We start from the raw sequence: 14218 nt of genomic DNA on the forward strand, positions 1-14218 counted from the left end.
TCTGCTCATGTGCTCATGCCAGTCTCTCTCTCTGCATTGTCCTTTTCCTAATTCCTGACCCCTCTTCACAACCCATCCTCAAGATACTCCTATCCTGACCGCCCATTTGGAGACATCGCTTTGGCCTCTGCTTCAATAGCATATGGTGCCTACACCTCTCACTTGCCTCTTCTATGCTGCCATTCACTAAAAATCTTGGTACATATGTTTATTCTTTCTCACCAGTCTGTAAGCTCCTTGAGAACAGGCTAAATCCTAGACCCTTAGCATCCCTAGAGCATCCAATACTTTAGCTAGTGTGCAACAGTGCACCAGTAAATATCTGAGAAATTGAATGCGACTCAACAAATGCTAACCAAGAACTAGACACAAAGCATCTTTTCATGTCCTACAGGAAGATGCAAAGGTAAAGAAGAAGCTTTTACTCTAAGTGAGGTGGCGGCCTTTGGAGGATTCTGAGAGGGAGGGTGATCTGCTATCATAGTCAAATCCTAATACATCTCATTGTAGGGATGTTCTAACATAACCTGTTGGAGTTGTATTTAACGTATAAAGATGCATTTAACCAAGTTTTTCTTTATTTAAACAAATGTGATGGCTGCTATTCATAAATTGCAGTACCTTTCTCGCCCTCTTTTACTATATTCCTTTCTTCTTTGACTCTCATAAATGAATTGAGATGCCTACATTTGCAAGGACCAGTGTCATTCCATGGAGAAAGCAGTGGTTTCCATAGGAATAGCTCCACTTATGGAACTCCTACTGTGTGCTAAGAGCTATTACTTTGCGTACATCCTTCTCAAAAATCCTTACAACAATCCAGCAAGTTAGGCATATGACCTCCATCTTAAAAATAGGAAAACTGGAGCTCAGAGGAGTTAAATCCTTTGCCTAAGGTTGTAGCTTAGGATGGTGGATGGTGGAGCTGAGAGCTGAATCTAGGCCTTTCCTTGCTACACTGCAGCAGCTAAAACCATCTCAGAAAGGCATTCCTTTGAAAAGGATGTAGGGTTTGAGGGCTCACTGATGTGAGCTAGCCCTATGTCAACATGACGCCCATCAGGATATTGCACAGAAGCAAAGTATGATATGTTCCCTGTCTTGTCAACTGCCACTCATGGTCCTCACATGCTGTCATAAAGTGTCCCTTCATTCTGGGCTTAAAATAACTTGGTGCCTTTGCCCTCTTGAGTCACAGCTGCCAACCTTTCAATCTCATCATTGGCTTGCCTTGTATCAGATGTGCCAGACAGTCTTCTTTAAACATATACAGCTAAGCTAGTAGCGAGCCATGGCAGCCTTAGAAATTCTTTTTGTTTCCATGTTAGGGCTTCTTACGATTTTTTGGGAGATTTTTCTGACGGTGTATTTCACTATCTGACTGGTGGGTCTATCCTGAAAACCCAAATTGATGATCCCTCCAGCAATGCTAAGTGGACATATTCTTCTCTATCTCTGTGATTTTAGGGAAATGAAATGCAATTGATTGTATCGACTGATCCATAGGTTGCATTGTCTCTTTTGCTTGCAGTCTTGGAGCAATAATATGCTTTATTTTCATCTTAAGTCTGCAGGTAACTCAATGTGTGACCTTGAGCAAGTCTTCACTTCTCCAACGAGGGTGAAACTGAGTCTCTTTGCAGAAATAAATCTGTGATTCTGTGATTAATCATTCTCCTCTCATCTCTGTGGGATATTATTTGTCAATTGGAGCTTTCAGGGCTTTCATAAAATGTTTTGTTACTAGGACTCCTGCAATCAGCTAAGGAAGTATAGATATCAGATCAATAAAGGCCTTTAGGAAACTTTTAATTCAATGCTTGCATTTTGCTGATGAGGAAACTAAAACCCAAAGAGGTGCAGGGACTTGCCCAAGCCCATGCAAATCCACAACCAGAATCCAGGACTCAGCTCCCAATTCAGTGGCCTTTCTACATATCACTTCTAGCCCGTAGGTCAGAAATGGACCTTGATATTCACAAGCCAACCCTCCTGCCTTTTTTGATGGACTCTAATGTACTCATTATCATATAGGCACTCTGCAAAAATGGGTGGTCAGTGTTTTTCTCAAAAAATTCACGCAAAATTGGAGACAGAGTACAATTGATCAGAAAACATCCAACATTTCTGTCATTTTTGGAGAGAAGTGCCTTATTCAAAGTCATCAGGCAAATAAGGGGCAGAGCCAGAACTGGAACTGGAGAGCTCCAGAGAGACACAGGGAAGATAATGGATTGTGACAAGCTGTCCATACAGTCCTCTGGCTTCCTAAAGTCCAGATGGACACCCCACACTGTCACATTGATTGATGGAAGCACCAGTGATAAGACAGTCACAAATCCCCAACACATGGAACCAGCTGCACGCTTGTTTCCAGGAGGCTCTAGGTCAGAACCTAACCTTCCCTTCTGCAAGCCTAAGTAGCGTTGCCACCAGCCGAAGGAACAAAAGCAGGACCCTGATAGGCTCATTCTGTGACCACTCAGGTGTAAGCAAAGAAAATGGAGGCAGACCAAGAAGAGAGTTTAGATTTATTTTTCACTGGGTGTTTGGTGGTCTCTTAAACAAATCTGACCCTAGGCATAAGCTTGCCCTTTTCTAGTCCCAACTTCCCTGGATATAAAATACATGTTTGGCAACTGCTCTGGAAGTTATTAAAGCAGCAGTAAACTATGGGAGGCCAGAGAATTTCAGACAAAAGTTATTGCATCGGTAACTCAGAAACTAATTCCTAAAACTCTTGACACATTTATCCAGAGGGCTAGTGCCAATATAGAAATGGAAATCATTGTCAAGGGCCACTGTGTACCTGGAATTAAAATCCATCATTCCTCAGAGCAGAGAGCTATGATTGTGGCAGAATATGAATACTCCTGCCTTTCACCACCATCTTTCCTCAAAAATAGATCCTTTATTTTTCAGAAGAACAAGACAAATTCTGCTCTTTTTGTCTTTTTGTTTGTCTCCTTAAGAACCCCTTGTTTACATATTCTTTTCAAATATTGCTTTCTTTGACAGTCCCTCATTTAAACCAAAAGGCCTCCTTTTCCTTCAATTGCACCAGTTTTATTGTGGATGGAAATCCTGCTGGGTACAGTAACAGAGAACAAACTTTACAGCAGCAATAATCCCTTCTACAGCATCTATTGTGGGGAAACTCAATACACTTTTATTAAATGGCTGAAGAATTGGCTTCAGTGATCTGAATTAACTACAGAGAACAGCGATAGGGAAGAAGACTACCTCCTTCATTCAGCAGACACCCACTGCATGCCAGACACCAGAGACATAAAGCTACCAGCCAGGAGCACCACACTGAAAGAGGTGGTGGATTGTCTTAGGCAATGCCTTCATCAAAAGTTAGCACAGGCAGAAAAGACTTGGTGGGAACTAGTGTTAGCAAGCGCATGCAGAAATGGGCCCGGATTCACTGTGGGGGGATTGACAATATGCCTAAATGTGTACACACTTTGACTCCGATTCTAGGAATTTGTCCTTAGGCCATATTTAGACAAGTACACAGAGTTAGCTTCAGCATAATCATGATCAAGAAAAAATTAGAAGCAATGCACAAATCATTAAAAACGCAATCATTAAAATGATAATGTAATCTATATTGTCTTGTGACATACCGTCAAGTGAGCAAGTGCAACCACAGAGTATATGTACTATGGTCTCATTCATGAAAAATTAAAATGGATTAAAATGGACAGGTTGGGCTTGACGCAGTGGCTCACACCTGCAATTTCAGCACTTTGGGAGGCTGAGGCAGGTGGATGGCTTGAACCCAGGAATTGGAGATCAGCCTGGGTAACACAGTGAGACTGTGCCTCTACAAAAAAATACAAAAATTAGCCAGGATTGGTGGTTCGCAGCTGTAGTCTCAGCTACTCAGGAGGCTGAGGTAGGAGGGTTAACTAAACCGGGGAGGGTCAAGCCTGCAATGAGCTGTGATCACACCACTGCACTCCTGCCTGGACAATAGAGCAGGACACTGTCTCAAGACAAAAAAAAACCAAAAACTGACAGGTTGTTCCCTTAGGTGGTGACTATGGTTATTGCTGGACAATGGTATTCTAGGTGACTTTTACTTTCCATTATCAGCCTTTCTGAATTGTTGGATTTTCAGTGCTTTTTATTTTTTACAGTGAGCATCACTTTATATTTAGGGGGTGGAAATGTTTTTAAAAATTTAATGGAAAGCTAGTTTTTCCCTTATTCCTTTACCACTTGTACCGCCATACCAAAGCCCAACCTAGTGGTAAAAAAAGTGAAATATTGTGATGATTTCATAGATGTATAAATAAGCCAAAACCCACCATCAAATCATACACTTTTTTTTTTTTTTTTTTTTTTTGAGACAGAGTCTCTATCACCAGGCTGGAATGCAGTGGCGATCGCTGCTCACTGCAACCTCCACCTCCCTGCTTCAAGTGATCCTCCTGCCTCAGCCTCCCAAGTAGCTGGGACTACAGGTGCATGCCACCACACCCAGCTAATTTTTGTATTTTTAGTAGAGACGGAGTTTCACCATGTTGGGCAGGATGGTCTCCATCTCTTGACCTTGTGATCCACCCACCTCGGCCTCCCAAAGTGACACTTTTAGTACATGTAATTTATTATACATGAATTATACCTCAACAAAGTTGTTGTTAAGGAAAGAAAATATGAAATAATCTAGGTAATTTTTATTTTCCACACAAACCACTCAAAATAAGTAAATAAATCCCCCCCCACACACACACACTTGCAGACATTTATGAATCAATGTTGGAAAGTAAATCTGATGGTCCAATCAGTGACAGGAGCCTATTTCAAGAGGTTAATAGCATGAGCAAGGTGTAAAAGTGTTCATTTAATTTGTTGCCTATTCTCTGACAGTGTCAGTATCCTTGATTATAGGTGGGTGCCGAGCTCACCGTTTCGCCTGCTTCCATCTTTTTCTGTCTGCACTTTTTGCAAAGTCCACGTCAATCTTAGGTACCTTTTACCCCAAAATACATGCTTCGGTGCACTTTAATTTTCCTGCAGTAAATAAATAGCTCTTACTAGCTTCCCTGTTAAGTAACTGTAGAACAAACCTGAGGGTTCCGAGACTTTCTATCAGATAAAACTCTGAAAACCAATCATTCTTTCTAGAGATAATTATGAATAGAGTGATAAATGTTTTGAAGACATTTCCTTGAGTCTGCTGGCAGATTTTCTCAAGTATATATTTTCTTTCTTGTGATACTAGCTACTGAAATAGTCCAAAGAGCTTCATTTGCCTTAAACAGAATATGACAAAAGAAATGCCAGTGGTGAGAGTGGGTTTGCGAATTGCATCTCTAAGTTTGCTGGACTAAAAGAAAATAAGTATTTGATTGTTGCTGTCAGAGTCACTGTCCTCAGTGCCACTTAGAGTCCCATCTCTTGGTGCCCATGAAGAATGTGAGCCCTGAAGTCCCTGCAAGGACGTGACCCTGTCCACATGTTACGCCTAATTCTCATAACTGTTTCTCTATGCTTTTCTCCCCTGCTTTCCAATACAACCAGTTGGACAGTGCTCCAGGGAAGAATCGGGCGCCCAGACAACCCCTTTCGAGTGGCCCTGGAATACATCTCCAGTGGAAACCGCAGCTTGTCTGCAGTGGACTTCTTTGCCCTGAAGAACTGCAGTGAAGGTATCTGAATCTGGCTTTCCCACTCTCATTGGTAGCCTATTGTGTTAGATGTGTCAATAACCTGCAACCATGTTTAGCTGGGAATGCACACACTTATGAAGAAAAGTCTAGAATGTGCTGGGTGCTGTGGCTCACACCTGTAATCCCAGCACTTTGGGAGGCCAAGGCAGGTGGATCACTTGAGGTCAGGAGTTCAAGACCAGCCTGGCCAACACGGCAAAACTCTATCTCTACTAAAAAAACAAAAATTAGCCAGGCGTGTGATGTGCACCTGTAATCCCAACTACTTGGGAGGCTGAGGCAGGAGAATCGCTTCAACCCAGAAGACAGAGGTTGCAATGAGCCAAGATTGTGCCTTTGCACACCAGCCTGGGCAACAGAGCGAGACTGCATATCAAAAAAAAAAAAAAAAAAGGTCTAGAGTGTTTTAGGGGCTAGTTCTGAATGACACCAGGTGATCCATATCCCAGATAATGAATTTCGAAGAGCTGGTATAAAATTGTATCTTCCTTGAGAACACTTAGGCACATAGAAGGGAACAGCAGACACTGGGGCTTACCAGAGTGCGGAAGGTGGAGGGTGGGAGGAGGGAGAGGATCAGGGGCCCAAGAATGAAGTGTTGAGCCAGAAAAAGCCTGAGGCACTCTCAGACCTCAATTCTCAGTTTAGACTATTCATGAATAACTTTGAAGGCCCATATCCCACAGTCATCTGTCCTATGTACAGGCCTGGATTTGAACTTTGTGCTCCTGGGAAGTGGTGTGTGAAAGGAATTCTCTTAGGGAGGAAGCCCTACTGACCCCCCGCCAACCCAGCTTCTTTTGCCCCTGTGGCTCTTCATTTATTGCTGGCCTTGCAGGAAATTTTATAGTGTATTTTGTTTTCGTTGTTTAATCAAAACTGGTTTATGTGTGGGGAAAAGAAAAATCACCATAATGTGATAGATTGAACCACAGTTCAAGTTGAAAAGGTTGTTAACCTATGATATGAGGCAATGTATGAGAAACATGTGGTTTGGGCGCAAGCCAGGAGCTTGTACAAATGTTTCCGCACTCATGAACTTGAAGATTTGTGAATGTCTCTGGACATCATCAGTCCTCACAGATGTCAAGGATCTGTGTACCGTACAAAAGAGGCCATCTGTTGAAATGGAACCAGTTAACAAGAATGTGACAGGGAGAAGGTATCAATTCCCAGAATGTTCTCATTTGATCATCATTAGGAAAAGGGAATAAGAAACTACAAAATTCCAGATATCAGGCCCACTACAAATACTCTTGCAAAAATTTCTTGACCTGAAAAAAATTCTTTGCATGTTAAAATCAAGAATCTCAACCTATAGATGTTTTCTCCCATGCCCTGCAACTCCCTCTCACCTAAAAATATTCATCCCCCATAGCCTGTGTTGCATTTGCAGTGAGTCTGTTCCAGAGACCCGTTCCTTGTCTGCTTTTCTACCTTTACGAAACCAACAGAGTTGACCTCCCTAAACTCTCTCTAATGATACAGAAAGTTTCCGCTGGCAGGGCACCCTCTTAGAAGAGGGAGAGGATGAGTCTTCCTCTGATTCCCTAGAGAAAGTGGCTTGGCCCAGATACCTGGGGAAGTTCTCATGGTCCAGCTTCCTTCTTTCAGTGGCTCTAGGTCCAAGAACAGATGGTCTCCATGAGGAGGCAAATGTTCTCTGTGTTTCTTCTCTGGGTCAGACCACCTGTGGTCAACAATGGATGTGGCGGGATTGATATGGATGTGTAAGGCAGAGAATAGTGAAGAACAAGGTGATCTCAGTGTTTGCTTAGAACTTCTAAATTTCCTTCCCATAGAAAACAAATTCAGGTGCACATCAGTAGGCATAGACAAATTGCAGACATAAGAATCATCCTAAAATTATACTCATATTTAAAGGGAAGGGGTTACTTTAAAGGCATACTCAATGCCTATTTGATGTAGCCAAATGTCTAGGTTTTCTGGGGTCATTGCTTTGGTTAAGCCAGAAGAAGAGGGGATAAGAGGAGAAAAATGGTGTCTTTGAAGGAGGTGAATAGGGCTGGCGACATTACTGGCCAGAACTGTAGGTAGGTCTACAGGATGCCTGGTCTATTTTTCTGATAAGAACTTGGTCCCTTCATGATGAGGCACAGACACAGAGCACAAGGGGAAACACAGCTGTAGAACTCCACAGCTCTTCCTTGGTCCACTGCAGAGACGTGCCATTTTAGTTCATCTGGAGAAGCCTCAAGGAGACATGGGATGATTCTCTCTGCATAGGAGATAATATCTATCTGTGGGTGTCATCAAGACAGAGGCCATTCCTATATCCTCTCTACATCCTCATGCTTATCACAGTGTGTGACACTAGGTAGGTGCTCAGTTCATCTCAGCTGATATGGACTAATGGCAAAAAGCTAACGCTGACAGAGCACTCGCCATGCACAAAGGCAAGTGTCAATGCCTTTATGTGTTACCTCATGCAAGCTTTACAATAATGCTGTAAAGCAGGGACTAGTATACTCATTTTACAGATGGGGAAACTGAAGCTCACAGAAGTTTCAAAACTTTCCAAGGTCATTGAGTTAGTGAAAGGTGGAGTCAAACTCGATTCCAAGTTGATCTGGTGACAAAGCCAGTATTTCTGTCTAGACACTTGATATGGTTTGGATTTGTGTCCTCCCCTTCCCACCCCATTTCATGTAATCCTCAGTGTTGGAGGAGGCTTATGCCTGTAATCCTAACACTTTGTGAGGCTGAGGTGGGCGGATTACCTGAGGTAGGGAGTTCGAGACCAGCCTGACCAACATGGAGAAACCCTGTCTCAACTAAAAAAAATAAAAAAAAAAAAAAAAATTAGCCGGGCGTGGTGGCGCATACCTGTAATCCCAGCTACTTGGGAGGCTAAGGCAGGAGAATCGCTTGAACCTGGGAGGTGGAGGTTGCGGTGAGCCAAGATTGCGCCACTGCACTCCAGCCTGGGCAACAAGAGTGAAACTCTGTCTCAAAAGACAAAAACAAAAGTGTGCAGTGGCAGGGCACGGTGGCTTACGCCTGTAATCCCAGCACTTTGGGAGGCCAAGGCGGGTGGATCACGAGGTCAAGAGATCGAGACCATCCTGGCCAATATGGTGAAACCCCGTCTCTAGTAAAAATACAAAAATTAGCTGGACATGGTGGTGGGTGCCTGTAGTCCCAGCTACCCGGGAGGTTGACGCAGAAGAATCACTTGAACCCAGGAAGCAGAGGTTACAGTAAGCCGAGATCATACCACTGCACTCCAGCCTGGTGACAGAGCAAGACTCCGTCTTAAAAAAAAAAAAAAAAAAAAAAAAGGTGTGCAGCACCTTCCTCATTGCTCTCTTCCTCCTGCGTTAGCCATGTAGGATGTGCCTGCTTCCCTTTTGCCTTCCACCATGGTTGCAAGTTTCCTAAGGCCTGTACAGCCTGTGGAACCGTGAGCCAATTAAACCTCTTTTCTTTATAAATTACCCAGTCTCAGGTATTTCTTTACAGCAGTGTGAGAATGGACTAATACAATACTACTGTTGCTGTCTCTTGGATCTACCCTTCTGACTTCATATGCTCAGCTGTGTGTCTTATTCTTCCTATATTCTTCATATATGCAGACTTGAACTTTGGCAGCAGCCAACTGGTCTCTCTAATACCATTCCATCTTCCACACATTGCCAGATAAATCTCCTCAATATTACTCCTTCCCTTGTGGCACTTTCATGTGACATAGGTCATTTCTTATTGCCTCCCACATCAGAAAATAATAGAATAAGGGGCCTAGACTGGACCACCTCACTCATTTCCTGGGGCCAGGAAATGTCATTTGCAACTACAGAAATTCTCCTTGGAAGACTTTATTCTCTACATCTAAATTTAGTAGGTGTTTTATAATCATTTCCCATTTAATCATTTTGGGATCCTAACTTGAAGTTCAAGACCTTGTCTTACATTTCTTTTATTTCTCCAGGGAGCAGCTAGCATGGTGCTAAACACACAGAAAACACCACACAAATACACGTTGACTGATTGGTTAATCAATCTATTGATAAATGCTGCACCTTCTTTTATAGCTTTGGGCTATTACCCTACTACTTCCAAAAGAAAGTAGCTGTGAGTAGAAATGGCTCGGAATAGGTTTTTCCCTGAAAGACCAGTGAAAGAGCAGCTTACACAATCAGCACAGACAAGAGAGACAGCAGCCCCCAGAGACACCCATGCCTGGCTCCCAGGGAAACCTTAGCCCATTCACAAAAACCTGTCTTGAGCAGACAACCCAGAGCAATAGGATCACACAGGACACTCGCTGGGACCCCTCAGGTTCAGAGGTGCCTACAGAAACACATGTGTCAGAACGGGAAAGACTAGCTTCTTGAAAAGGATTTGAAAAGGACCAGTGTGCCAGGCGTGGTGGCTCATGCCTGTAATCCCAGCACTTTGGGAGGCCAAGGTGGGCGGATCACCTGAGGTCAGGAGTTCGAGACCAGCCTGGCCAACATGATGAAACACCGTCTTTACTAAAAATACAAAAAAAAAGAAAAAAGAAAAAAATAGCCAGGCATGGTGGCACGCACCTGTAGTCTCAGCTACTCGGGAGGCTGAGGCAGAAGATTGAACCCGGGAGGCAGAGGTTGCAGTGAGCTGAGATGGTACCACTGTACTCCAGCCTGGGCAACAGAACAAGACTCTGCCAAAAAAAAAAAAGAAAGAGAGAGAGAGAGGAGGATCAGCATGGCTCCGAACAGCTTGTAAAAATGCACGGCGTTGCAAACCCTCATCTAGCATTTCCACACACTAGGCCGTGTTCTAAGCATGGGCATGGTACATATATTAACTCATTCAATCCTTACAACAATGCTATGAAGTATGTAATGTTATTATTATCATTATTATTCCCATCATATGGATAGAGAAATCAAGGCACGGAGACCTAAGTAATTTCCCCAAAGTCACACAGTTGGTATTGAAATGGAGCCATCTGGCTCCAAAATCCACGTTCTTAGCTACCACACCTTGCTGTGTGCACAGAAGATCTCTGCTGGAAAGGACACCAGGAAACATCGAATCTGTCTCCCTTGCCATGTAGAAATTGAACGAACAAAGACCCAAAGATTTTCCTTGAAATGTGATACACTAAATTACTGACCAGCCCAAGGTGCTTTCTGCCTCTACCTTATGGTTGTCAAGTTCTCAATTTTTCTAAGAAATCAATTCAGTATTTCCCTTTCCCAGCTCGGATTGGTCAGAGGCAGTTGAGATGGACCACTGCCACCAGTCAACACGAAGACAAGGAGCTGCAAAGGAGCTCCCCCATGAAAAACAAGGAGATGCGATAGCTCCTGTGTGAGCCTACATACATTTTATAGCAGGCCTCTATAGCTCCTCTTCTCTTTCATGAACCTACAAGAAACACATCTGAGGTTTTCCAGGCCATAGCCACATTCAGCTCACTAACAGATTTCTCAAAAGAAGTAATCTTCTTGGTTCCTTACTCTACTGAGATAATTTCATACACATTGCTTCTGATTCATTCATTAGAGAGGATGTCATAACGTTCAGCTTACCCAAGAGAAGTTATTTCTCTAACTTCTTTGGCTCAGGAAGGTGAAGGAATCCAAAGTGTCAAATGCAGTCCCATGATTATGGATACCTTGAAACACATGTACCCAAAGAGTTGGAGATGCACAAATACCATTTTTTAACTTCTCTGGGGCTAAAATGAGGGTGTTTGAACTCGACCCGTGGTCTTCAAACCTTTTCTAGAGCCTGAAGCCTTAATTAAAACAAAGTCTTATATGGAAGCCCAGTATATAAAATGATACAAGTACAGCTCTCTTTGGGGGGACCCAGAACCCACCTGCTCCACAGCCCTTGACATTCCCCCTCAATGGTGCTTCATGTAATACATTTTAAGAGCCACTGGACAGTCTGATTCTCAGCTCTCTTTTTTTTTTTTTTTTTGAGATATAGTCTCACTCTGTCTCCCAGGCTGGAGTACAGTAGCGCCATTTCAGCTCACTGCAACCTCTGCCTCCTGGGTTCAAGGGATTCTCCTGCCTCAACCTCCTGAGTAGCTGGGATTACAGGCGCATGCCACCACGCCTGGCTAATTTTTGTATTTTTAGTAGAGACAGGGTTTCACCATTTTGGTCAGGCTGGTCTCGAACTCCTGACCTTGTGATCCACCCACCTTGGCCTCCCAAAGTGCTGGGATTACAGGTGTGAGCCACCGCACCCGGCCTCAGCTCTCCTATTAACTCGTTTTTATGATCTGGTCCTGGATGTTACACTATTTAAAATATGAAAACCAAAAATAGGTAGATCAACTGTATCTTTTTTAAAAAGCTAGGGCTTAGTACAAGGCTATTAGACTTTGAATATGGGCCATTTTCACAAAAGGCAAGTTCTTGTCCAGGTGGGTCCTGGCTTTGAGGTGCTGGGTATGTAGCTAGTATAAATATTTCCAGGAAAAAATGAGTAGCATCCCCTAACCTTCTCCCCCTTCTCTCTCCTCCTTCTCAACCAAAGACAATGTTGGGCAATGGAGGATATCTTTCTTAGCCTGAAAGGGGACAAGAGGAAATGAGAGAAGCTGAACAAATAGATTCAGATCTTTGGCCAGCCATGTGGAACCAATCAACATCTAGAGTAGGCTCCAAAATCCAGCTGGGTAAATGAGGGATTACTTCATGGGCTCCTGGCAGCCTGACCCAAACTGGGCATTTTCTCTTCCAACAGCAAGCAATGCCTCAGCAGGATCCTCAGTCTGTGCTTGTAAAATGTAGATCACAGTGGCACTCTGTCTTGGGGCTGCCAGGAGAAAACTCTGTAGGTAGCGGGCTCAGCTATCCATCCATCCTTGCATCCACTCATCCATGCTACAGACATTTTCTGAGAAAGTACTAAACTGGGTGCATACTGACATTAATATAAAATAGTTGTTTCTGTCTTAGGACTGAATTGTGGTGTGGTTGCTTTAACATTTCCATTCTACTTTGCATAGAACTGTTCCTTAAAGGTCATCTTTGACTTATATTTAATTTGCACCCTAAACCTAAGAGTTGTGAGAGTTAGTGCAAAGTAAGTGCAAATCTTACAAAGAGTTTTTAAGAGTTAAAGAAAGAGGAAAGAAACACAAAATGCAGCTCAACAGTTAAAACCAGATTTATTTTAGAGAAAATAAACCTGAGAGGGGCTTCTGGCCGATTTTGGTCAGGAACACTTTCTCTTACAGACTAAGAGTATATATTAGTCTTAGGGTGAGTGGGCTTATCAGAAGCTTGGAATGTTTCTGTGTAGGGGAGAAGTTTTATGGGGGGGTTGAAATTTCTCTGGATGGAGGGGAGGTTATCTTGGGGCTGACATCTTTCCAGCCGGAGAGAGACTATCTCGGGGCTAGCATGTCTCTGGCTGGGGAGGAGTTTGGAATGTTTCTTGTTAGAGATGTTATTTGTGGTTTATGGTCATGCTGACCTTGGCCATTAGGCTGATGTCCTTTGGATTTAGGTGGTTTTTGATTAAGGTGAACTTTAGGATAAGGTGCTTGTCCAAGATGGCAGTGTTCCTCCTCTGTCAGTATTGAATAGGTGTTCCATTCCTGAAGATGTCTTCCTCCAAGGTAGTTCCAACATTCCTTTCTCAGAAAGACCACAGAATGAGCCCTGAACCAGAATCAGAAAACATGGATTTAAGTCTCCTTCCTACCTCTTACTTGCCATAGACTAGCCATCACTCCAAATCATTAAAGATTTCCCTCATAACTGGAACATAGATTGGGTTTTTTTTTTTTTTTTTTTTTTTCATTTTAAATAGGGATAACAACGTATCAACAGTTGTCTCAAAATTGACCTCGTGCTGAGGGTCAGTGAGAAGGTGGCTGTGTGGAGGTACCTTGTAAATGATGCCATGAGCTATTTAACCTCTCTGAGCCTCGCCTTGCCTGAAGCTTTTGAAAACTAACCTGTTTCTTTGATGCTGCTGTTTCTCATGAAGAAATTATCATTCACAATAACAAACTGGCTCCTCTGAGGCCTCCTGCAAAGCTTTGTGATGTTAATTATTGACCTAATGCCAAGAAGGTGATGAGAGCCACACACTGCCAACCTGGGGAGGTGCCACCACCTGGATCAGTCACTTTAGGGGACTCAATCAGCCATGCAATGGTGGGCTCTATTGCCTGGAAGTGAACACCAAGGAGAAATCGCAGTCACAACCTTAGTATCTTCACTTAGTTCTTGTGCCTAGCTCCAGGTGGATGTTCAACTCCATTTTCAAAACGCTGTCCTTCCTAACTCCCTATTTCCAAAATCTCCTGCCCTTAACTTACTGTGGACTGAACCATTTAAAAGATAAGCATGAAAATTTTGATTTCATCAGCCACTGAGACCTGCTTGCATTTCTCAAACGTCCCTCCCCAGCTCAAGCTTTGGTTCCATCTGTGCCCCCCTGCAGTGCACTCTTCATCTTTCAAAGACCTGCACATCTTTCAAACCCCAGCTCAAATAGTATTTTCTCTAAGTCTCCGCTCAGAATTGTTTCCATGTATGTCTATTTTA

The 14218-nt window shown here is 43.2% G+C and overlaps 2 protein-coding genes across 2 annotated transcripts in view; one reads left to right on the forward strand and one right to left on the reverse strand.

Moving 5' to 3' along the window:
* ALK (ALK receptor tyrosine kinase) overlaps positions 1-14218 on the forward strand; it is a 752296-nt gene that overhangs the window by 544623 nt on the left and 193455 nt on the right. The window contains 1 exon segment of the mRNA XM_050754032.1: positions 5536-5663. Within this exon segment, the coding sequence (XP_050609989.1) occupies positions 5536-5663 (128 nt within the window).
* LOC126933840 (protein FAM136A-like) overlaps positions 1-14218 on the reverse strand; it is an 879973-nt gene that overhangs the window by 501817 nt on the left and 363938 nt on the right. The window lies entirely within an intron of this gene.

Source organism: Macaca thibetana, chromosome 13, assembly GCF_024542745.1.
Source record: "Macaca thibetana thibetana isolate TM-01 chromosome 13, ASM2454274v1, whole genome shotgun sequence".
In the NCBI taxonomy this organism is placed as follows: domain Eukaryota; kingdom Metazoa; phylum Chordata; class Mammalia; order Primates; family Cercopithecidae; genus Macaca; species Macaca thibetana.